This window comes from Carcharhinus amblyrhynchos, chromosome 11, assembly GCF_965287045.1.
Source record: "Carcharhinus amblyrhynchos chromosome 11, sCarAmb.v2.hapA, whole genome shotgun sequence".
Taxonomy (NCBI): Eukaryota; Metazoa; Chordata; class Chondrichthyes; order Carcharhiniformes; family Carcharhinidae; genus Carcharhinus; species Carcharhinus amblyrhynchos.
Window position 1 is genome coordinate 48,554,584 of NC_137334.1, and position 26,886 is coordinate 48,581,469.

Below are 26,886 nucleotides of genomic sequence, written 5' to 3' on the forward strand. Positions count from 1 at the left end.
TCAAAATTCCATCAGGATGGACGTAAGTGATCTGGTGGACGAGAGGGAGTGAGTTATTGACAATACACAACTCTGTACTTGATAAGTGCTGGAAAGACCACCTGTCATGGGGTCTACTTCGTCCTCTTGTGGTATGCCTAAAGAAAGAGAAGAGGAAGACCATTTGCTAAAGTGTACTTGTGTATAGAATTCACATATAGCTTTCAGTAGCATTGACATGCTTATGTTGGGGTACGGGTCAGAAATCTCAAGGTTTATTGTGAAGTCAGTCTAGACTCCAATGATTTGCTATTTTAGCATTAATGTAAGGATATGATGTTTCACTCCAAGTGCGATTCTACTGACACATTGGGAATCTTTCATCAAAACAAATTTTATTTAACAACATAGTTAACTATAACAAATGAATTAGCTTGACTTTTAATAATCGAACAATATTTAGACAAGACACAAGATACAATTTTTAACTGCTAACCTGAGATCTAATTTGAGCAATATTCCTCTTACAGACTTAAATCCCCTCTTTAAAATCAGTTAGCAAAACACAGGCTTACTTGCTTGTACTTAGGTTGCCAGTCTGGGAGCACTTAGACACCTTCTGGAGAGAGATACACACCTTGCTTCTTTCAAAACCAGGCAGTAATTGCCTATTTTGAAATAAAAGAGAAACTGTGTTTTTCCCCTGCAAGTTTAGCTCCTCCCATCAAGTGCATGACTCGATCCCTGTCAATAAACCTATTCAAGACTCTAGTCTGAAATCCCAGAGAAAACTTAAGTTATCACAAATGTATTATCTCAACTTAAAATAAACACCACAAAGTACTCATCCTGTTTCCCAGCTACCAATTTAAAATACTTATTAGAAAAATTGGCATTTTGCATACCAGATCCAAGTTTTAAACACATCCCTTACAAAAAAAATGTGATATACATCTATTTCTTAAAGGCATAGTATCATCACAGTTAATACTTTTAAAATCTACATAGGTATTTAGTGAGGGGAGAAAAAGGTGAGGAAGATGAAATACAACCATTGGTCATGAATCTGACCAGTCTCTTTCTCAAGCACTCTATTTAGCCTGCCTTCACAGAATTTTGAGGGTTTTTCCTGGTACCAAGTTAGTTGTCTGAAATTAGGAAAATTGCTATTGGGTTGTCTTCTCCTGCAATTAAAGAAAAATAAGTGAAAAATTCTAAATGTTGAGAATGAAATAGCAAAGTGGCAGTATGAAACCCATAATGAGTTAGATGACATGCATATGGCTTAGGGTCAGAGCAGAAGTAGCTGACAGCTTACAGGGCATTCATGCAGAGGTTTGAAATATTTTTAAGACAGTGTGAGGAGGGCTAATTTGCCATATTGGTTAATTACATGGCAAAAGACGAAGATCATGCTTTAATTTCTTGGTGGAACTGATAAGGTCTTTGAACTTTTTCTTGCACTTGTTCCAGGTTCATAGTATTGTCAAGGAGCCAATAGTACTTGCCTGAAACTTGTCCACAATATTAGAGTTAGCTTGACCAGTTTAGACTCATGCAATTCAGCTCTGCCCCTCTTCTAACTAGAATTATCCAAAATGGCGCTGGGGACCAGAACCCGGAAGTCCCACACCCAGAACATGAGAACATAGGCAAGATGTGATTCACACACATGGAGGAAACCCAAACTCAGCAGAGCCATTTGAACTTGTTGTTGAGTTCAAATAGACTCCTATTTTTGCTAGAGCAAGGGCCATATTCTGCAGTGTGTGAGCTGCGAATTTTTGGTGCAGATGTGGATGCTCATAAAGGGCAGAATAACTTGGTATCAGGAAAATACCCTCAAAATTCTGGGAAGGTAGGCTAAATCGAGTGCTTGAGAAAGAGACTGGTGAGATTCATGACCAATGTATTTCATCTTCCTCATCTTTTTCTCCCCTCACTAAATATCAAATATGGCACTGTCAAGCTGTCCAATTATTTAAATTGTCTGCCCTTTAAGATCCTGAAAGTGGGACGGGCTGGAAAATACTCCTGAGAACATTTTCTTTTCATTTAATCTCAGCGTGGTGTCTGAGGTGTACCCATGGTGGATACTGGATAAATTGACATGGAGGGTGTAAGGTAAGAGGGTGGTTGGTGGGGTGGGATAGATTGGCATGACTTAGCTCCTGAGTATGTGATCAGTGTGAGGATCATGGGTTGGCATTAAGTTGGAATAGGAGCTATAACATTCATTTCCTGCGCCACTGAGCACAGTGGTAGCAGTGTATATTACCTACAAGATGCACAGCAGCAAGTCACCAAAACTCTTTCAATGGCACCTTCCAAACCCCTGACCTCTGCCACTTAAAAGGACAAGGACAGTAGATGAATGGAAACACCCCATCTGCAAGTTCACCTCAAAGTCTCGCGTCCTCCAGACTTCGAACTTTATGACTGTTCCTTCACTGTTGCTGGGTAAACATCCTGGAACTCCCTTTCGAACAGCACTGTCGATGATTCTACAACACATAGCTTGCAGGGGTTCAAGAAGGCAGCACACCAGCATCCTCAAGGGCAATTAGGGGTAAGCAATTTTGACAGCCATGTCCCATGAACAAATAAAACAAAAAGGGCCATGGGATAAGTCGAGGGGCATGTAAGGTATGAGAGGCCATTAGTGGGCATGGGTTGGCATGAGTTGGCATTGATGGCGCATGGAGTATGGGTAGGGTGTGAGGGCTAGAGGGCCTTAAATCTAACAACAAAACAGTCCCAGAAAATCAAGGCCTTGCGATCTTTCAGCCCGTTTCGTCACTAGGCAGCCCGTGAGGCCAACTCTGATCAGCATCCAGGGTTGGTGGGCCTGAGTCAAATGTACCCAACCCCAACCCTACCCCTTTCGTGCCCAGTGAAGATCCTCCTGCCTGGGCCGATGAGGTAAGCTAGAGCATTTCCTGACTCTCCGCACTGCTTCTGGAGCAAAAATCCAAGCTATGTTAAAATTCTAAATACATATAATTTTGAACACTATGGTTAATCAATTTGAAGTTATGTGTCAGGCAAGATGCCATGTCTGATTTTGATTTTAATATATCATATCTTTGCTCCTAAATTTTGTTTTTTTCAATTTTTTACTCAGAGGCTTTTAAAAAAAAATGTTTTATGGTTATAGTCCACTGGAGTTTGAAGCAGAAATTGTTTTGTATCATTGATATAATTAATATACAATGACTTTTAGCATCTTCTTTAAAGTAGTAGGAAGATTCATTACATTTGTTCTTTCTTTGTTATTCTATTTGTAGTTCTCATTTATGAGCCTACAAATCCAGAGGCCCAACAGTTCAAGATGCTTCTGGATGTGAAAGTACAGTTCGGTAAGCAGGCAAAGACTGTTTGACATTTTTTACCTTGTTGGTTTGATTTGAATCTCTTATAAGAAGTACTGCAGTGTGTGAAAATAATATAAAAACATACATTTTGTTTCTTTTGATACTGATTTTTCATATGTAATTCTAATACTTTTTGCTTTGTATTAAGTGGCTTGAAAAGGAAGTAATTTACATTTTTATGAGAAAATGTTACTAGATTAAGTTTTTGCATATTTTAATTATTTTTCAGAAATTGAGGCATTACATTTTACAGTACAGAATTCATAATTGGCTCTGAATTTAAAAACACATCTTTTTCAACTATAAACTATCATTCCATTCTTGGCTTTCTGCTTATTTGAATATATTCTTCAAAAGATAATAATCAAATTTAAAAATTGCATTCCATATTGCTAAATTGGATGTTTTAGAAAGGATAAATGTTGACAAAAAGCTGCATATTATTTCCAGAAGAGCAGAATTAAATTCCTACAATAGCTCAGCATAAGATTACTAGAGTAATATTTAGAAAATATTCTGCTCTTAAAAATGGGATAGGGTCCGAATCACTTGTTGGATGAGATAACCTCCTGCAATACAGACGCCAGAGACTGTCTTCCCTCCTGCATTCCACCTGATAGCTTGCAAAAAATCCACATTGTCCTTTCTGCTTGACCACATCTTTGAGAGTCCTAACTTCCTGGCTCCACAGCACCACATCTGGCGCTGGGGAAATCCTTCCTGGAAGTTCACAGGGAAGGGTTTATGTGGTAATTGTCTGGAAGCTCCAGGTTCCCCAGGACAATTGCTCCAGAACCATCTGACAAAGAATTTAAATTGCTAACTTTAGACGGTTCTGCCAGTGTTAGGGTAATAGTTATTCTAACAAAACCACTCCTAGCTCCAGCATGAAACACTGAAAATGCTGGAAAATCTCAGCAGGTCTGACCGCATCTGTAGGGAGAAAATAGAGCCAACATTTCGAGTCTAGATGATCCTTTGTCAAAGCCTGACGTAGGGTTATCTAGACTCCGAAACATTGGCTCTATTCTCTCCCTGCAGATGCTGTCAGACCCGCTTAGATTTTCCAGCATTTTCTGTTTTTGTTTCAGATTCAAACATCCACTGTATTTTGCTTTTATCTAACTTCGACATAAATATATTAAACACACAAACCATTCCCACACGGTCCCTGCCCACTCCTGACCCCACAATGGACTCAACACCCCTTCCTCCTCCTCACTAGCGCAGACCTACCCCCAACCTTGACCTGACCCACTTGATCTGAACCAGCTGGTATCTCCTTCACCTCATTCCCAATTCAACATGGCACCCTGATATGACCCGAATGGACTCCCCCAACCCAACCTAACCTGAACCCCCCACCCGATCTAAACCAGTTGGACCACCCAGCCCCAGTTTCTGAAACTCCGCCCAATGTCCCACTGCCCCACATCCCAAAAACCCATCCACATATCTGAACTATCTCCCTGATCCATTATGTTCAATGAGGCCTTTAAAATCACCTACTTTACAACAGCAAGTCCCTTTTTTTAAAAAAAAGGATTTATTTCACTTCTTTTAAACTCCGACCGACTCTGGACACGGAAACTCTCTGCACTGCCTGGATCTCATTCGGCCTAAGTCAGGAAGGTCAAACAAGATAGTCACTGAAGAAATTTAGCACAGGTAAGTGGGTACAAAGTGTTAATCCAATGGTGATTGCCACACCAAGGAAGGTATGGTCCAAAGTCTGTCCATAGTCAGCCCAGCTACTCCTGTCTATTTTCAGGTGGAAATATTTTACAGCTTGCTCCCAGTAAGCCCCAGGGCTCCGGTCTCCATGGTGACCAAGCCACTCAGACTTGTGGTCGGGCAGAACTCCTAGCAGAACACATGATTCTCTTCATTAATCAATTTTAATTTGAATTGAAGAGACTATTTAAAACAATCTTCTAAAACCTCACATTTGTAATATTACTTAGCACAATGGAACTTAGATATGGTTATTGAGAACAATCATCTCATCCTCAGGTCATTGCTGTACAAGTTCTTCAGTGTCTTAGGCCTGACTATCATCAACTACTTCATGAATAGTCAGAAGTGAGGATGTTGGCTAATGATTGGACAGTGTTTTGTTTCATTTTTAACTCCTCAGATACTGAAGCAGTCTGTTCTACATGTAGCAGGACCTCAACAACATTCAGGCTTGGGTTGATAAATTGTAGGTAATAATCATGCCACTCAGATGCCAGACATTGATCATCTCCGAGAGTCAGTCTAACTACCTCCACTTGACATTCAGTGGTATTACCATCATCATCCTGGGGGTCACTATTGACCAGTAACCTAACTGGAGTAGCCACATAAATACTGTGACTATAAGAACAGACCAGAGACTGTGAATTCTGCAGGGAGTGACTCACGTCCTGACCCCACAGAGCCTTTCCACCATCTGCAAGAAACAATTAGTAGTGTGATGAAATACGTTCCACTTGCCAAGATGAGCGCAGCTGCAACAACATTCAGGAAGCTTGACATCATCCAGGAAATCGCAGCCACTTGATCAGCACTGCATCCACCAGCTTAAATATTCACTCCTTTCATCACACATAGGGTGACAGCAGCCTGTACTAGATACAAGTTGCACTGCAGCAACTCGCCAAGTCCCCTTCAACAGCACCTTCCAAATGTGCAACCTTGATCACTTGCCTGTTTGAGTGCTGCTCCAACAAAAGTCATGAAACTCCATACTATCCAGGACAAAGCAGCCCATTTGATTGGCACTCCATCCACTGTGTTAAACATTCACTTCACCTATCACAATGCATGGTGTGTACCATCTACAAAGTACATTGCAGCTTCTTACAAAGTCAGGACCTCCTTTGGCTAGAAGTATAAGGACAGTAGATGAATGAGAACCATTTCTGCGTTCCCCAGTCAAATCCATCCTGATTTGGAAATATATTGCCATTTCTTCTTCATCACTGGGTCAAACTTCTAAAATTGCTATCTGATAGCATTGTGGGTGTACCTACACTATGTGGACTGCAGCAGTTTAAAAACCCAGCTCACCACCCCTTTCTTGAGGGCACTTAGGGATGGCAACAAATGCTGGCTTGCCAGCAACATGCATATTGCATGAACAATGAAAAACAATCTGCATTCCAATTTCAAAACTTGCCTGATATTAACAATAATGTAAAATGAAATAGGGTTACTTGGTCAAATTAGTTGAAATGTTTACTTCCTAAGAGTTATATGATTAGTACCAATTTTCAATGGACTGGTTTTGTGATCTTGCATTCCCAATGGAGTTGTATCCCTGTATCATAGACGCACAATCTACAGTTTTCTTCCATTAAAATTTATGGATGGGAAAATCACAGGCTGTTCAGCTGAAATGCACTCCCTGGAGATGCTACATTCTGCTCAAGCTGGTGAATTGGCCCTTATCGTTATTTGGTAAAGTCAGTCAATTGGACACAAATAGATCTGTATTGTGTAGATTGCTCACATTCTGAAGATGGTACTAATACTTAAATTCTGATTTTGCGAGATTAGAACTTGAGTGGAACATAAAACAGGTAAAATCCTATCAGTTTACAGCTGGGCTAGTTAGGTTAAAAATACCTGCTCTCTTGTCTTTTTTTTCTCTCTACCTCTTTCCTTCTCTGCTTCTGAATGTCTGTCCCTGCCCTCTAGCTTAGTTACCCTGTGCCCCAAGTAGATGCCAGGTGATCTCCTTCCTGTTCCTAAGGCTAGATCTCCTCCCATTATTTCTCTCCCCCCAACTCAAGATTCTTATTTCCCTTTTCAGTCTCTGTTTCTCTCCTGTCACTGGCTTCGTATACCTAAGTGATCTTGATTTGCTCTTCATTGGAGCTCCTTCCCACACTGCTTCAATGTAAATGAAGTTTGAGGCCTAATATTGGGAGTATCCCTCATGTCTCAGGTGTAGGGATCATTGCCTGAGTCCCCTGCATACCTAAAAATGGACAAAACAAAATTACTAGGTCTTTAAGTTTTTTTAATCATGAGAATGTAAGCTTATCAAGGACCAAAGTGAGAAATGGAATCAAAGAGAGTTAGCAGTGCCACCTAGTGTAGGAGAGTTGAAAGCTAAGCACAGCAAAAAATATAGTTGTGGTGATATCACCCGTTAAAAGTAATATAATTTGGCATAAAAAACAGAAAAAGCTACAAACACTCAGCAGGCCAGGTCATCAGTGGGGACTAGTCAGTAGAAGTTTTAGGTTTAATGATCCGAAGACATTAAAGATGATCAGCATTGAAAAAGATGCAGAACGAGGGTAGGATTGTGTGAAAAGCATGCACACACACATTGCTGCATTTTACTGGCCTCTGGAAGGCAGGTTAAGAGGCAGTAAAAATTTGGGAAACCAGGTCAGAATAACTCCATGATGCGGTCTCACCATCAGGTCATTTTACCAACAGTAGGATGGGAATCATTCAGGCAATTTCCAGTAAAAGCAAAATACTGCGGATGCTGGTAATCTGAAATAAAAGTAGAAAATGCTGGAAAATCCCAGCAGGTCTGGCAGCATCTGTGGAGGAAAAAACAGAGTTAATGTTTCGAGTCCAATATGACTTTTCTTCAGAACCATAATTAAAGGCCCAATTAGGGGCCAATTTAAGAGGGGAAATGACTGTAACCCTCGAGCATGAGGTCCTCTGGTGCAGTGTGGGATTAAAGAAGGCCTCATTGGCCTGCTGTCCTCTCCTGCCATCAGGAGACTGTCTCTACAGAGCTGCCAGACATGGCACTCAGCGAGATTATGTTCCACCACAAGCAAGATTCTTGTGGCGCTCTCTCCATTCTCCTCACTGCCAGGTAAGTAGCCCTTGTTATTGTTCACCTTTATCCAGCAAGACCCGATACCCTAATAAGCAAGTTTGCTCCTGGACCCTCTTCTAAACATATCTCCACAGGATTGGGAAGACAACATCATATTTCCCATTGCTGCTCAGCATTCTCCCTTTCTAACGAATGACCCCTGAGCCTCAGCAACCACACCACCCTGAGCAATGACAGGGACTCAATATTGCTATTCCTGTCATCAGGACCAACTCCTGCTCAAATATGATGTGCATCTCACCATGTGACAATCCAGCTACCTCTGATGCATTACCCACCAAAGTGGGTGGCCCTGCTCTGGTGGAGGTTGCACGTGAGTCAAGTGATAGTGCATTCTCCAGAATGCTCACCTCAGATGAGGACTCAGCATCTGAGTCCTTAGATCACAACTCCATTGTCATCTTTGCTGGATCTTTCAGAGATAAAATGCACATGAATTAGTGCTGACATGGGGAAAGGGCCAGTGCAAAACATGATTTTTCAGTTTATTGTGCCATCAGTTTAGCTTGAGTGACTCTTAAGTGCCAAATTGCATCTCTAATTCTGTTATCACATCTGTGTGGACAATCTTTGGCTAAATAATATGGGGGATGGGAGTGAACAACACACTCCCACAGCCAGTGACACCCATGTCCCACAAATGAATAAAAATAAATATACTATGAGAGTGAACTTGCAAGTAACGCAAAAGTAGACTGTAGAAGTTTCTATAAGTATATATAACAAAAAAGATAAGGGAAGACAAGTGTCTTACAGCCTGAAACAGGCAAATTCATAATAGAGAACAAGGAAATAACAGAGCAATTAACAACTATTTTGTTCTGTCATCACAGAAGAAGACAGAAAAAAAACTTGCCAGAAATGCTAAGGAACAAAGAATAGTGAGAAGGAGGAAGTGAAGGAAATTAGTATTTGTCAAAAAAAAAGTCCTGGAGAAACAAATGGGACTGAAAGCCAATAAATCCCCATGGCCTGATAATATACATCCCAGATGGCCATAGAAATAGTGGATGAATTGGTTGGCATCTTCTAAAGTTCTGCAGATTCTGAAACACTCCTAGCAGCTTAGTGGGTGGCAAATGTAACTCAGCTATTTAAAAAAGGAGGCAGGGAGAAAACTGGGGATTATAGACCCGGTTTACCTAACATCAGTAGTAGGGAAAATATTACAATGGCTGCAATAATAGGACACTTAGAAAATATCAATAGGATTAGACAAAGTCAAATTGTATTAATGAAGGAGAAATCATGTTTGACAAACCTATTGGAGTTTTTTTGAGGATATAACTAGTAGAATAGATGAGGGTGAAACAGTAGATTTTCTGCCTTTGGATTTTCAAGAAACTTTTGACAAAGAGATTAGTGTGCAAAATTTAAAGAGCATGGGATTGAGGGTAATATATTGGCATGATTGAGAATTGCTTAGCAAACAGCAAACGAAGAGTCGGAATAAATGAGTCTTTTTCAAAGTGCCGGGCAGTGATCAGTGGGGTCCTGCAGAAATCAGTGCTTCTGCCCCAGCTATTCACAATATGCACCATTGATTTGGATGAGGGAACAAAAAATAATATTTCTAAGTTTGCTGATGACACAAAACTTGGTGAGAATATGAGTGGTGCAGAGAATGCTAAGAGGCTTCAAGATTATTTAGACAAATTGAGTGAGTGGGCAAATAAATGACAGGTGCAGTATAACGCAGATTAATGTGAAGGCATCCATTTCGGATGGAGAAATAGAATAATAGTCTTATTTAAATGGTGATAGATTGGGAAATGTACAAAGGGGCCTGGGTGTCCTATTACACAAGTCACTGAAAGCAGCATGCAGGTACATTAAGCAGTTAGGAAAGCAAATGGTATGTTGGCTTTCATTGCAAGAGTATAGGAGAAAGGATGTTTGTCCACAACTGTAGAAGGTCTTGGTAAGATCACACTTGGGATATTATATGTAGTTTTTATCTCCTTGGGAATGAGATGCTCCTGCTGTGGCTGGGTTTAAAAAGTGGGGATAACCCAGCACCTTTTGCTGCAGAAGATCAAAGGTTTGCTCCACAATAGATTGTATCTGTTCATATTAATACTTAGCTGACATCTTAGGGTTGCTTTTTTTAATAAAACAGGCAAGACTTCAATTGGAAACAATATTATTAAGAGGTCAGATTTAGAAGCAGTCGTATGACACAATTAACTAAATAATAAAATAACTAAATCAGAATGAATCTGGCAAATTCATTTTTGGGCATTGCCAACCCACCCATTTTGAAGCAGTGGAAGTTATTATATAAGTGTTATCTACTAATGCATTTACTGATGGCTTCCATGTCTTCAGGTAGACATAATCTATCATCACTGACATTCTGTGAAAGCCAACGACAGCATAAAAATGTTGATAAGCGACCAATTGTTTTTCTACACTTCAGATGAAATAAATGCACCGCTTCTCTGGAACTATATAAATGATCAGGTCCTGAATGTAGAAGGACATAGTACCCTGTCAAATATCAGAATATCACCAGCTGCGTCAGGTCAGAGACCAGACAGTGCTCAGTTTATGGTAGCAGAAAGAGTCTGAAGCTGTTGGGACTGTTGTTTGTTAGGTAAGGGATGAGTGTACTTTTTCATTAGTGGGTAACTATGGGATAGGCAGGAAAGGCTGGTTAAGGCAAGGGTTTCTCTGAAATGATCTTAGTTTCATTTTGTTATTTTTACTTAGGCTATAGAAACAAGACAATGATCTTAACCACAAGTGCAACACTGTTCTATTCAAATGTCCTCTCTTGACTTTTGTTCAGTGATTTATTCAAATATTTCTAATAGCTTTTCTTCAAGACATCTTCATTTAACTTTACACCATTGAGTTAACAGGTAGTACATTCCTTGTACATTCCTTTCTGCCCTACTTTTGTAAGAGCAGCATACGCATCTGAAATTTGTTTCGTTCATATTAGTATTATGGAGAGCAGTTAATGTTATATAGCTAGAAATTATATAATTAAGTAATGTTGGGACAACTTTCACCTGTGTATGGGTAGGAATGGAAAGTACATTACTTTAGCCACAGAAATGTTCTTTTAATATGTAGTTTCTGTAATTCAGCGATGACCTTCATTTTATCAAAATGGTAGAAGTATGTGACACCAAGATTGGTGGAACGGCAAATTGTGCGGAGGGTGTGGAGAGTCTACAGAAGGATCTAGATAGGCTAGGCGAATGGGCCAGGAAATGGCAAATGGAATTTAATGTTGGCAAGTGCGAGGTGGTCCACTTTGGTAGGAATAATGGTAGGAAGGATTATTACTTACGTGGCGAAAAACTGCAGCAGGCGACGGTGCAGAGGGACCTCAGGGTCCTTGTGCATGAGTCGCAAAAACCCAGCTTGCAGGTGCAGCAGGTGGTCAGGAAGGCTAATGGGATGCTGGCCTTCATAGCGAGGGGGATTGAATATAAAAGTAGGGAGGTCTTGCTGCGGCTGTATAGGGCATTGGTGAGGCCGCAGCTGGAGTACAGTGTGTAGTTTTGGGCGCCGTACTTACGCAAGGATATTTTGGCCTTGGAGGGAGTGCAGAGGAGGTTTACTAGGCTGATGCCGGAGTTGAGGGGGTTGAGCTATGAGGAGAGGCTGAATAAACTAGGCTTGTACTCGTTAGAGTTTAGAAGAATGAGGGGAGATCTCATTGAGACATATAAGATGATGAATGGGATGGATAGGATAGAGGTGGAGAGACTCTTCCCGCTCAGAAAGGACAGTAGGACTAGGGGGCACAGCCTCAAGATAAAGGGGGGGCGGTTTAGAACGGAGTTGAGGAAGAATTTCTTCACTCAAAGGGTGATGAATCTCTGGAATTCTCTGCCCGTTGAAGTGGTGGAGGCTACCTCGCTAAATATTTTTAAGAAGCGGGTTGATGGGTTTTTGATAATAGAGGGGATTAAGGGTTATGGGGAGAGGGCGGGAATGTGGAACTGAGCCACGACAGATCAGCCATGATCTTATTGAATGGCGGGGCAGGTTCGAAGGGCTAGATGGCCTACTCCTGCTCCTATTTCTTATGTTCTTATGTACCTAGCACAACACACCATGTAACTTAGATTTTCTAAGTTCCACTACTGATAGGGTTTTGCTTGCCTGCCATGTTGAATTTTGTGTAGTCCTTCTCCCACTATTTTTTTTTAATGTTACTGTTTTCAAGTAAAGGCCAGCTGTTTATTTTTAACTCTTGCTCTTTATTGTTTTTAACTATGGATTAACTATTTGTTCTTGGCTCCAGCTATGGTGTTTGTGTTCATTTTTGCTGCAAGTCTCAACATTTACTATGAATATAGTCGCTTTTTTATGTTTTAGTGTCAATGTCAAAGTTTCTACTTTTAGCCACATCTTTTCTATTTTGTATTAAATTACATTGTTGGTAAAATAATGTTTCATGGTCCAAACGGCTGCCACAGTTCCTACTTAGAACTGTGACTAAGTTTCAAAAGTACTTAACTGGCTATAAAGTGCTTTGGGACATCTGGTTCTCCTGAAAATTTCTAAATCAATGAAAAACCAGGATTTTACAGCCCCAGCCACCTGGCAAGATATTATGGTCCAGCCAAATCAAACAGCAATTTGGCCAATGGCTGGAGGAAACTGGTTTGCGAAACCAAGCAGGTTTGGATGGTGTTAGTAGAGGAGGTCAGCAGCTATGAAGTTTCCCTGCCACACCTTCCTGCAGTGCCAAAAGAAGGTTATGACCTAATGTGTTCCAGAAAAGCAAGTGCAGTGCATATATTAAGCTTAAAGCTTTAACTGTGACCTAAGTTGCAATGCAGGAACTATTGCTAGCCGGTTTGCAGACAACAAGCTCTGACAAACGGTAATGGGATTATGATCAGATAATAATATGTTTTTGTGATGTGACTGAGGGATAAATATTGGCCGGGATAACTGGGGATGTTGACAAATAACAAAGGTTATTTAACTAATGGTGCGTGTACTGGAGACAGGTTGAAAGGGATGTTCTCCAGAAGTCAGTGTTGAGTCTATTTGAATATAGAAAACATTAGAGGGGCTTTGGCCTGCCTCTGTGCTCTGGCACTGTCTCCAACATTGAAAAACGAGTAATAAAACAAAAATAGCCCTTCAGCCCTTACCCCTCCCTACAAACACCCTGTGCCCAATTCATGCCAACCTATGTGCTTCTTTACTTGCCAGTTGGCCCTTTATTCCCATCACTCCAACCTACTCTACCCACCCCTTGAAATTTATAGTCCCTTTGCTAATCAATACCCCTCTACCACCCCCATGGTCCCATATAGCACCATTGCGAATGCAGTGCCAACTGATGTCAATCCATGCCCCCTACACTTTTCGTTTACAGCTACCATGCCAACTCACTCAGTATCCATCATGGCAGACCTCAGAACCCATGTTGAGATTAAATAAAATAAAAAATTTTAAGTGTCTATCAGAAACTTTATTTTAAGTACTCTCATTCACAAAAAGCTGCCTTATAAAAACAAATCTTTCATTCATAGTCACTCAAATTGTGCCATGTCAGATTTTGTATTCTCTGTATAGCTACCCTGATTTCTCACAGGCATAAGTCACCATCTCTTTAGTGGGCAGCCCTAATCACCCAGTATTCATCCTTGAGGATGCATGTGGAGCCTGAAAAAAGTCTGATACCTGGGACTACTTTACAATGAAAACATTCTGACAGTTTCCAGAGAATTTTGTGCAGATCTGAAAGAGCTATCTGAGATGGCTACACACTATTGTGCATAAAGCAATTATACACCCTTCCTGTTGATGAAATGTGCTGCCTGGTTTGTGAAAACTTAATGACCATTTGTGCGCAGTTGATACCCTGTTCCTAGAGGAATCCAGCAATGGCCTCAAACATTACAGCTCTGCCAACTTCACTGTCCAAATTGGCACAAAATTGGCCTCTTAATTATGGCATTAGTCACCACTTTGATGCAGTTATGCTTTGCAGAGTGGGAGCTGTCACAGAAGATCGCTGAAACGAACCAGTGGTGTAGGAATTTTATGCCATAAAGGCCTTTAATGCAACAGGCATTGGGTGCTTGTACCTTCCCATTGGATTCAGCTCATCCTTCCTTGTGGCAAAATGTATCCCAGAAAGTTCCCAATGTGCTTCAGAGATCCTCTTTACCACTCCAGCAGCAGTGGCCAGGAGATGGCGAGTATCCCATTAGGTAGCTTTTGAAAACAATATCAACTTCATGTTTGCTCATAAACAGCTGGTCACTGTTAGGGGTGGACATTAGTTGAAGTGCCAGCAACAAAAATACCACGCAGCATCTTTACGATTGCTACATGACATTTAAAATGGAAATCAGCTGTTTCACAAATCTCCAGGAAGTCTTTCTCAGCTTTGGCCTCAACGACTTTCTCAAATGGTGGTTTCTCTCATAAAAATGAGAGAAACCACCATTTGACCTTATGACCCCATCTTAGCCAATTTTTTTGTGGCAAAATATTCAAAAACCATCCCTTATGTTTCTGATTGGTCTCTTTTGCCTGTTCTGTCTTATAGGTGTGTTGAGATGCTGTCCATTTTCCTCCCAGCTTTATAAACATACTCAAAAAGTGAGTTTGCAATAAATGTACATTTGATTAATTATCTGAATCAACAATTTACTTTTAGATGAAGCTGCATCAACTCATCAAAATGATGAAGAAGACGGTACTGAGAGTGACAGTAGTGATGAAGATGACAGCAAGGATAGCAATAATGAAGACAGTGATGAAAATGAAAGCTCAGATGAGACGTCAGATGATTCATCTGGAAGTGAAGAAAGTACATAATGTCAATTTCCATAAGTATGTTGCAGTACTATTCTCACTTAAAGCAGCAAATTTCACAACCAATTTCCTCTTTTAATTTCAGTTACAATAATTCATGTTAAAAAATAATTATTTCACCTGGATTATTAGAGAATATAGAATATTGAACAGCAAACAAGGATTTGTTACATTTCAACTCTTATCCTTCTGTCTTGTTAAATATCAAGACGCTTTTTACCTTTATATTTTATTAGATTATGTTTACTCTATCAACTCATCATGTTTAAGATTCTATTCTAATGTACTGTAATTCAAGTATTGCTTCCATCCTAGGCACCCTTGCATGTATTATTTGCAAAAATGTAACCAGAATTAAAATGAATGCAAGTATAATATGCAAGTTACGTCCACTTCACCAACTACGTTAGCTTTCTGCAATTAAATATTTTCTTGCAATATGTCTTTTTTGGGGAAGACTATTTGCAACACAGGATGAATCTTATTTTGGGTTGTATGATGGTATGTGTAATTTTATTTCCAATTGTCCTCCCTATGTGGCAAAACAACAAAATATTCAAAGTCCAGTGAAATCTCAGCAGCATTTTGTATCAACAAAAGCAGATGACGAGATGTTTCTAAAGTTTACAATATACAAACAAAGAATGCTTCATAACTTTCCACGATTCATCCATAATGTTGAATCAAATCTAGCCTCCATCACTTATGCAATGCCTCCAATTTGTTAAAAGACGCATCAACGAGGTTATCCTAATATCCACTTCTAAAATGCTCCCACAACCTTTATGTGTAATATGTCAAATCAACAAAGTTTCTTACATGCAGAATTATTTAACTGATAAAACAGTGCAGGAATGTTTTGCTTAATTGGCGAATATGTTAAATTTTCAGGTTTTCGCCTCATCCCTTTAAACATGTGTATCCTTCCCCAAACACATGCCCTTCATTGATTAATTATCCTTGCATCGTCCCCAAATGCACACTTTGACTCTCTCCAATCATGCATGTTGCACGTGCACACACATTTTCTATTATGGATGTAGTATGGTCGATTTTATTCCTGAAAAAGTAATAGTAATCCAATATACAGGTAAATATGGGATCAGATTAGATGCCAGGAAAGTAGAACACTCCTGTTCAATTCAGCACGGTCATTCTTAGAAAAATTCTCACTTTGTTTTGTCTTGACATTATATTTCAACGATGAAAGCTAATAATGTCAGGGAAGCCAACATAGATGAATTATTGAGGCCAACGGTGTGAAAGACCTGAATTAATATCAGCAGAGATATAGTCATTAACCCAAGGAATTTCAGCAATTAATGTCCCGTCAATTGAGTGCATGTTAATTTACCTCCCTTGGTGAATCTGGCTAAATAAATTACTTGAGTGGTTTCTCCAATGAGACACTATTAGAATGAAATTCAATATAGAAGGAATATGTTTAAATATCTGTGTGTGTGATGTCTTTATGTATGTGTGTGTGTGTATACAATATGTGTGTGATGTGCTAATGCACAAATTAACTAAAAAAACATTCTACAGGCTGGTTTTATTTACAAATAAGTAATTTGAAAGTTTCATGATTAATTGATTATGATTAACCTTTTAGGAAAGCTGAAATATATACACTCTGTATCCTCATATCATTCTCCAATTAATATGTTTTTGAAAGTTGTAACTTAGAAGTTTTAAGTTTAGTACAACAGAATCAGATAATTGTTGATCCAGAGTGAAAACTGAAAATGTTTGTAATAACTGAGAAGTAGTTGGATATAAAGGAACTATGCATATAACTGGCATCATTCATGTTGTTAACAACCTTGAAGTAAGTACATTAGTATGCTATAACCTTCCTTTTTGTGGTATCAGGTACACAGTGGCAATATTGAATCATTTGCATACAAGTTCTATCATGTTGATATCATCTATTTTTTCTTATTCAGACAAAAACATGCTATCCTAGTGATTTTTGTTTCGAAAAGCTAAAATCTGGTCTTCTCTACGCTAGAGATTATTTTCTGCTTTATATTCTGGCAGGAACAAACATTTTCTTTCCTATATTGAAGGCAAAAAGTACGTACCTCAGTCTTGTATGGTGTAAATAAATTCATGCATTTTCAACTATCTGTGTTGTGTAAATTGCATGTGCTGTACTAAATTCTCTGGAATTTGTTATTGCCGTTGTAAGTGTCAGACAAGCAGATCATATTTACTTTCGTAATTCAAGATGAGTTGCTTCTGTGCAAGGAACTTACTTAGCACCAGTAATTACCTAACTGGTTAGTGATGCATACTTTTGCATTGTGAACAGGAATGTTTTAATTTATTTGTAAGAAACAGTTAATTGACAGGAGGAATGGCCTCATCAGGACTACATGGATGAAGTGTTTTTTTTCTGAGCGCATTAATTAGTTTCAAGTGAAATGTGTCGTCTTATTAGTGTTATGTGAAAATGATATAAAACTGTTAATATTGAATAAGCCACCCATTATAAACTCTGCCCAATTTCTTTTTCATTAAATGGAGAGCAATTTGGACCACATATAGGGAGCAGCCGGTCTGATCGGGCCTGTTCTACGCCATCACCAGATTTAAATTATCCCAATTTGTTTTCAACAGAAAAACTGGATGATATAATGGGAGAGCATCGTTGAGACCTGGATATAAACGCAATTCAACCTCTTGGGTTGAAGCTATATCTTTCTTCTGCATGTAAGCATCCATCATGCAGCACATTTGGGAAGTCATAACACTGCGCTGGCAGGTACAGGTCCATAACACAAGAATTCACATATTTCAATACAAATTGTCGATCATGTAAAAGTTATTGCTATGAGAAATAGAAAAAATCTTGAGTGACTAAAATTGTGAAACATTTTAGTACAAACAGAGGGAGCTTTATACTGCACTTGACCTTCAAACTAACACCAGATGCTATTGCAAAAAAATGTTCCATTCCAGTACTAATATCATTCACATAAATTCGTACAAAAAGGATTTTTATTAGTGCAAGCTTTCTCCTGTGCATGACTCACAGACCAAACTACTGCAGCTATATATAAACAGTGGAATACCAGTTGAAAGCAATAACAGACTACATTTGTTTTAATACTTCTTTGATGATTTCTCCCACTCAAAATGGGTTCAGGGAATTAACAGTAATAAAGATTTTTTCCTAAAGAGTTGCTGAACAAAGGCCATTAATAGGAAATACACAAAAGATTGCTTTGTTTGGTGATCAATATAATAAAATGTATGTTTTGAAACCTAAGTCAGAATCACAACAGGGTGGGAGTGCTTACAATTTTTAACTGCCAACTGCCTGAATATTGCTCGATAAAGGGATACACTCCATATAAACTCCCAAGTTTGTGAACCTCAAAAAATGCACCAAAACACTGTTGTAAGTTAACCAGCCAAAACCACATGGCTTATTAGCACAAAGCACTTGTGGACTTCCCACTGTTTGTCTATCTTGGACCATTAAATGAAAGGAACTTGTAGGGGAAAGAATCCAGCTTTATAAGAGGACTGCAAGTTTGCAATCTACGGTCCGCATAGTCGTAGATTGCTATAATTGTAACCTGCCTCCCCACTACACAAAGTCATTACCTACATAAATCAGAAAAGCTTTCACTCTTTAAGAAAGTATATCTTGTTAACAGATCTTAGCACCCGATTATTCAAGCCAGAACATAAGAACATAAGAAATAGGAGCAGGAGTAGGCCATCTAGCCCTTCGAGCCTGCCCCGCCATTCAATAAGATCATGGCTGATCTGTCGTGGCTCAGTTCCACTTTCCCGCCCTCTCCCCATAACCCTTAATCCCCTCTCTTATCAAGAACCCATCAACCCGCTTCTTAAAAATATTTAGCGAGGCAGCCTCCACCACTTCAACGGGCAGAGAATTCCAGAGATTCACCACCCTTTGAGTGAAGAAGTTCCTCCTCAACTCCGTTCTAAACCGCCTCCCCCTTATCTTGAGGCTGTGCCCCCTAGTCCATTATAAACTCTGCCCAATTTCTTTTTCATCTTTTTTGAGCGGGAAGAGTCTCTCCACCTCTATCCTATCCATCCTATTCATCATCTTATACGTCTCAATGAGATCTCCCCTCATTCTTCTACTAGTTTCCCAAATAGCTTTAGTAATGCCTTCATATTAAGGCAATCACTGTGCCACCTGTTATGATCTTGAGACCATTAACTTTTAGAAAATAATTATGAACTCTGTTATTATCTGAAAGAACCATGCCAGAAAATTTCATATTTGAAACAAAAAAATTGCTATGTAAGAATTTTATAAAACAAAGACCTGAATGTATGTGCTTTATAAATCTTTAGATTTTTAACTCAAAAATCTCAACAGATCACATCTTGTTCTGTTTTAATTCCACTCAAGTGTCCCTTTATACTTTTCAAGATCTTGAAGGTTCTTTAATTTCTCCTGGAATCAAACCAAGGTGCACCACAGCTCTCCAGAAATCACTTTGATTCCCTTCAGTTCCCAGTTTAGCGCACAGACTTCCAGAGTGCTTTCTCTCTCTCTCTCTCTCTCTCTGTCCCTCTGTCTCTTTCTTGCTCTCTCTGCCCTCTGTCTCTCTATCTGAGGATTCCACTGCTGACCTCTTCCACTAGCTTTACCAGGCTGATCTGACAATTTTAATTTGTCATGAATTTAAATGTTTTCTGAGAATGAGCCCCAGTTGCAATTTCTGCTTAGTGAGTCCAACTCAGGAGTTGTTTCCTAATGGTCTCTATGCTCCTTGCTCTAGCTGCCAGGACATGCACAACTGCCAGTTTCAGTTTTCCAAGCTGACTGTTTCTGTGGGAAAATGCATAGATAAATATAAACTAAAAGGGTATCTACCTCCCCTGTAACCTATACCAATGGCAATATGGTACCCATTGGATATTCCAGATGGAGATTCAAATAAAACACCTGCAGTTACAAAACCTGCCTTTTGATCTGAAAAGTATATGGATATAAATAACTTCCTGTGTTCATCTGGTGCTTTTTAACCTTTCTTTGATCTAGAGAATTACATGAATAATTCACATCTCTAATGAAGACAAAAACATTTTCCTTAGACCTACTGTCTACAGTTTCCCATCTAAACATGCCTACTAGCCATTTTCTGGCCCTCACTGTTCTAACCCTGACCTTGTAAGTACTCAAACTTTCTTTCTCATTTATTTTACATCCCCAACCTAAACATTGTATTCCTAAAACATGTTAATTCTGAAACTGAGCATTTTCTTAGCACATTAATACAGTATTGGACTGACATAACATTTGAAGGTCATCATCTGGACAGCTAGCTCATGACACCTTTGCAACCAAGGACAGTAATTGAAGAGAGCTATAATGAAGTGCATGCTAAACTGCGTGATTATTTAGCCTACCATTGTTGAAAATTAATTGGATTGATCAATTGAATAAATTGATCAGATTGGCCAGCAGCTGGCTAAGATGAGACATCCTCCAAAGTAAGTGGTGGGTCTCCAACCTAAAACCACTTAATGCTCATTCAAGTGTGAAATGTCTGTGGGGTACTCAGATCTGGCAGGGTCTCTACAAATAGTGGAAAGTGACACCTTGCCATCAAAAAGTTCAGGTTTATAACACCAACTCAAAGGGAAAGGGTGGAAAACACACACATCTAAAAGATGTGCTGGTCAGGTGTATTGGCCATGCTAACTTCTCCGTCTGTGTACCCAAACAGGCACTGGAATGTGGCAACTAGGGCATTTTCATAGTAACTTAATTGCAGTGTTAATGTAAGCCTACTTACACTACTTTGGACCCCATATCTAAGGAAGGATGTGCTGGCCTTGGAAAAGGTCCAAAGGAGGATCACTAGAATGATTCGTGGAATGAAGAGCTTGTCATATGAGGAACGATTGAGGACCCTGTACTTGTTGGAGTTTAGAAGGATGATGAGGGATCTTATTGAAACTTACAGGATACTGCAAGGTCTGGATAGAATGGACGTGGCGAACATGTTCCACTAGTTGGGAAAATCTAGAACCAGGGTCAGGCTAAAGGAATGATCCTTTAAAACAGATAAGGAGGAACTTCTTCAGCTAGAAAATGTGAATCTGTGGAGCTCTTTGTGACAAAAGGCTGTGGAGGCCAGGCCATTGAGTATCTTTAAGACGGAGATAGGTTCTTGATTGATAAGGGGATCAGGAGTTATTGGGAAAAGGCAGAAGAATGAGGATGAGAAAAATATCAGCCATGATTGAATGGCGGAGCAGACTCAATAGGCCGAGTGGCCTAATTTTGCCCCTATGTCTTATGGTCTTGTACTTGTGGCACTAATAACTAAAATTAAGTTAGAGTTAGTGCTAAGGCTGTGAAATTATCAGTAATAAGCAACTAACTATACATTAAAATATCTAATACACGTTATTCAAATCAGTGAGCTTATCAGCTGTACATGGAATCACATCTTAATTATGCCAGCTGTCCTTATGTAAACCTTGGATTTTAAATGCGGTATCAACTTGTGATAAGTAGGACACCACTGATGATGAACCACTTTTGTAACATCCATCAGTTAATGCTACTGAATCAAGTATCTTGAGTTCTCTTACTCTTTAATATTATTGTGTCAAAGATGTCACTTTTGAATTGGATTGTCCTGGCAATATTTTTGGACATTCTATTACCTAACGCTTTAACCTCATGACATTTGTCACAAATTTTAAATATTTATTTACCCTAATATCTCAATCAATTTTCCAGCTTGATTGTCTCAGCATTTGCTACTCTGCATACAACGCACATGCTTGATGTTTAGCCCAACTCTCATGCATTCACAAGGAATATGCTAATAACAATAATACATTGCATTTATATAGCACTTTTAATGTAGAAAAATGTGCCAACATACTTCACTGAACCATAAGAGAAAGAATGGCTCTGCACCAAAGAAGAGAATATTAGGAGGCCTGTCCAAAGGGAGTTTTTAAGAAAGATCTTAAAGCAGGAACAGGAGATAGAGAGGCAGAAGTATTTCCAGAGGCAATTATAGAGTGGGACTTGTATAAGATGAATGCATGGGATGAAGGGAGACAATTGCACTGGAGACTAGAGTCAGAGGAATGGAGATTTGAGGGAAGCGGTGTAGGAATAGAAATGGTTCAGCAATAGGGAAGTGTGAGGAATATGGGAAAATGTTTAAAATTTGAGACATGGGTGACTGGAGCAAACGTAGTTCAGTGAGTAATGGATGAGCAGGACTTGTTGTGGGATAGGAAATAGGGAGCAGAGTTGTGCATAAGTTGAAGTTTACAGAGTAGGGAGCATGGAAGGCTGGTCAGGACAATACTGAATAGTGAAGACTGAAGATGACAAAGATGGGGGTTTCGGCAGCAGATGGCTGGAAGGGGATGCAGGAGCAGGCAATGCTTTAGAGAGAAAGTATTCTTTTTGGTGGAGGATATTGTGTAGAATTACACAGAATATACAGCACAGCATTAGCTATGACCCAACCAGCCCATGGTAGCATTTGTGTGAGTATTGAACCTAAGCATTCTGATGTTCACCTAGGTGATGCCAACATGCTCCTCTTTCAACAGCCCCCACATGGTGCTCCTCATGGCTGGAAAAAATATCGAGGCAGGTGCTCAACAGGCTGAGATGCCTATTTCTGAGGGTCACCATGCACACGATGGTAGACTGCAGAAGCTGCATTTGTGCAGAAACAGTCTTGATCACAGGGGCAGGAAGGTCATTGTGTGTCTCAGTCAGAGAGGTGGAGAAGTGGCATCAGAAAATGGGGTCACATGAATTGTGGCACTTTCGACATCATCCCTTCCTGAGTCAGCCCTTTCACTGCTCAGCTGCACGTCCGTATTTCTTAAAAACAGCTGACTGGGTGTGTATGCATCCACTGCAACTGACTAGTCAATACCACAGAATGCATCAAACAATCTGTCCATGCCAGGCTGCCTCTCTGGCATCCATTTGCTGCACTGCTACATATGACTGTCCATGAGGGAAGCCCTTCTTTCAATTGAGAAACTCACACCGAGACATTGTGATTCTCATGAATGGACTCTGTGGTATAATTCAAACTATAATATGCTCATGAGAGGATACATCATCACAGGAAACAATGCAATGCCTCATGATCTTGTTCTCTCTTGTGCCAGATAAAGCCACTATAAGATGTTTCTTAAGAAAATATATCTGCAAATATTCTGTGTTAGCATAATGAGACCGATATTATAGACTCCTCCATTCTCTGCCCAAGGCATTACATTGCCTCAAGATATTCTGACAGGTATTCCATTATTTCCCATTGCAATGCCATCTTATACAAGCACCTGTTTAATATATGACCCCAAGTTCTGCTCTCTGGCTAGGTACCCTAGCTGGAACTGTGCTTTATCCTGCAATACAGACGGCCCAGAAAGGTTTCTATTTCCGTTGCTAGCTCCCGCTCTTGTGAAGCTATACTCATCTCATGCTACCCGTTCTAAACTTGCAGGAAGCCCCACCGAAGTGTTTGTGTGTCTGCATTGATGGAGGATGCATTTCTTTCCAATGGTGTAGTTCCTCAGAGTGCAAGGCTTCCTCTGAGGTAGGGTGGCCTTCACAATCCATTATTAAATAAATCGCCTGTTTTTTGCAGTCATGTCTTGCTTCACCAAAGGGGTGAGGTCCACTAGCTGGGCCACAGTCTCCTAGGCTACATATGCTATGATCTCTCTAATGGAACTGTGTAAGGTTTGATGTCCATGCTGCTGCAGTCCAATCAGGGCTGCTGATCCTCCTGCATCCACCCTGGGAAAGAATAAAACATTAGGTATTTGCAGTCTTTCATTCCTGTAGCTGCTTCATCAGACATCTGTCAGCATGCCATGTGGCATCTAAGAACGAAGAAAATTACAGCATAGGAACAGGACCTGCGACCCTCCAAGCCTGAACCGACCATGCTGCCTGTGACCTAAAATCCCCTATCCTCCAGGGGACCATATCCCTCTATTTCCATCCCTTTCATGTATTTGTCAAAATGCCCCTTGAAAGTCATCTACTGGTTCACATTTTACTGGGATAGTGGGTTTGGGGTCAAAGAAAAATAAATGTGTCTTGTAGATGAACTGAGGTTAGAAAGAGAATGAGGGTAGATGAGAGGGACCCTAAAGAGAAGTGTCAGATCAGAGCTCAAATAGCACAAGCCCAGGGGAAAGGGGAAGAGTTGATACCCAGAAGCAGCTGAATGAATGATCTCAACCTTTATGAGAAATGAAGTCAATGAGCTCTATCTACTTAAAAATGGTGAGGACTGGCTGCTTAATGTTAAAAGTGTTCAGAAAGGGCAGGAAAGGGAAAAGTGAGATGGTGCAACAGAAAGACATTCTAGAGGTGGAAAGAAAGTATATCCTGAAGGGAGAAAAGATAGAATCCACTTAATTAGATCTGAGAAATGAAAAGGATACGCATGTTACTGGGACTATTCTATTGGCCTCCAAATGGAGAATAAGATATAAGAGAAATCATTAGGGAAATAAATCACTAGAGATTCACAAGATCAATAGAGGGGTGAGGTTGGAGAATTGAATTACTCAAATATCAGCTGGATAATGTTAGAGTAAATGGTAAATGGGCTGGAATTTCTGTGCCTGAAGCTTACCACTCCACCCACCATGGGAATCAAAGAGGGCAAGGGGCAGACAATGGGAAGATCCATTGACTCTGGGTGGGATTTTACAGTTTCAGGATGAGTGAGACGGTAACCCAAAGTATGTTCAGAAGAACTTCATTGACCAATATGTTCTCACCCCAACTAGGAAGGAGGCTTTGCTGTATCTGGTGCTGAGAAATGAATTGGGGCAAGTGCTGTCAGGGAACCCTTGTGTAAGAGTTATCATTGTATCATGTACATCTATAAGCAATGGAGAAGAGCAAGGAACAATCTAGAGTGTCAAAATTGAAAGATGATTAATTTCAATGTTGTGAGAAGGGACCTATCCAGGGTAAAATGGAACCAAAGATTAACAGATAAAACTAACAGAACAATGGGTGATCCTTAAGGAATGTCTCAGATACAGGCTAGGTACATTTCAACAAGGGCAAAAGGTAAGGACATCAATGATTAAATGACAGAAAATATGATTAAAGTGATAGAAAATACGATTAAACAAAAAAGAGCATGTATGATACATGTCAGGTGAATTCATCAAGTGAAAATCCAACCGAATACTATAGGTTGGCAGGGGAAGCAAAGAAGGTTATTTTTCAGATTGGGCAATGACAGACAATGGTTTTCCACAAGGATCAGTACTAGGACCATTGCCTTTTTTTAGAATTTTAAAATTTGCTAATGATTCCCAACTTGGAGGTATGGCTAACACTGTAAATGATATCAATCAACTGCAACAGAACATGGGCTAGCAGAATTGGCAGACAAGTGACAGGTGGAGTTTAATACAGAGAAGTGTGATTCAATTTGGCAGGAGGAGCAGGGAGAGTTAAAATAGAATTAATGGTACAATTTTAAAGAGTGCACAAGGAAAGAGAGATCTGGGGGATCATATGATAGAGCTTTGAAAATCGCGGGACATATTAAGAGAGCTGTAACAAAGCTTATGGGAACTTGCTTCAATATGGAGTTATTGAGTACAAAAGCAGGTAAACCATGAATGATTTTAGCTCCAATGTTCGAAGCAACAAGAGAAGCTGGGGTAAGTTAGACAAAGAAAAGCCGTTTCCATTAGTTGATTGTACAAGCATTAAGGGACATAAGTTTTGGGCATGAGATGCAAGGGGATTTTACACAGCAAGTGGTAATGATTTGGAACTTGCTACCTATAAGGGTGATGGATGCAGAAAGATTAATATAGAAAAAAGGAAATTGGATGGGCAAAATAAACTTATGGGGATAGAATGGAAGAATAGGACTTGACTGGATTGTTCCAAAGAGAGCTTGGACTCAATGGGCCAAATAGCCTCCTCTGTGCTGTAATGTAATGAGGTGGAGGTTATATGGGAGGCTCTGAGGAGATGGTCATCTGGGTGTTGTGGTCTGGCTTTTAAATCTAACAAAAGCAGCAGGCTTATCATAAATTAATTGGTGAAGTTACGATTAAGGACATGAGCCTGCCTGCATTACATTAATTCCATGGAAGCACTGCTTCTGTACACTAAAACTTGTGATGTGGAGATGCCGGTGTTGGACTGGGATGAACACAGCAAGAAGTCTTACAACACCAGGTTAAAATCCAACTGGCTTATTTGGTAGCACAAGCCACTAGCTTTCGTGGCGTTGCTACTTAATTTGTTAAGTGGGAGTTCTATTCACAAACAGGGTATATAAAGACACAAACTCAATTTACAAAATTTCCAACCATTATTTTGTAAATTGAGTTTGTGTCTTTATATGTCCTGTTTGTGAACAGAACTCCCACTTACCTGATGAAGGAGCAGTGCTCCAAAAGCTAGTGGCTTATGCTACCAAATAAACCTGTTGGACTTTAACCTGGTGTTGTGAGACTTCCACTGAAATTTAAGAGGTTAATTTCCCACACTATCAGGTGTCACTGTGAATCTGTTAAGAAGGAGAAGGAAACTGAGTCAGTAAACATGTAACTGGACCCTCTGAAAATTGTTCAAACTGATCATGAAAAAGATAAACCTTCTGCCCCCATTCTAACGTTAGGATTAACCACTAGGTGAGCGACCATTCGAGCAAGAGCGTCTCTGACTCAGCTCAATGAGAAAGTCATTAATAGTTTCAAGAGCTGAGTGCCACATTCCACAGTTACCAACATTGAGGTCAGGTGGCTTTGCCGTTACCGCACTCGAAAGGATGTGACTAAGAACATAAGAACATAAGAAATAGGAGCAGAAGTAGGCCA

The 26,886-nt window shown here is 39.8% G+C and overlaps 1 protein-coding gene across 1 annotated transcript in view; it reads left to right on the plus strand.

Annotated features, from left to right (window-relative positions):
- erich2 (glutamate-rich 2) overlaps positions 1–17,144 on the plus strand; it is a 121,617-nt gene extending 104,473 nt beyond the window's left edge. The window contains exons 13-14 of the mRNA XM_080199037.1: positions 3,267–3,338; positions 14,858–17,144. Coding sequence (XP_080055163.1) covers positions 3,267–3,338; positions 14,858–15,018 — 233 coding nt within the window. The 3' untranslated portion in view covers positions 15,019–17,144. The remainder of the gene's footprint in view (positions 1–3,266; positions 3,339–14,857) is intronic.
- The last annotated feature ends 9,742 nt before the right edge of the window (positions 17,145–26,886 follow it).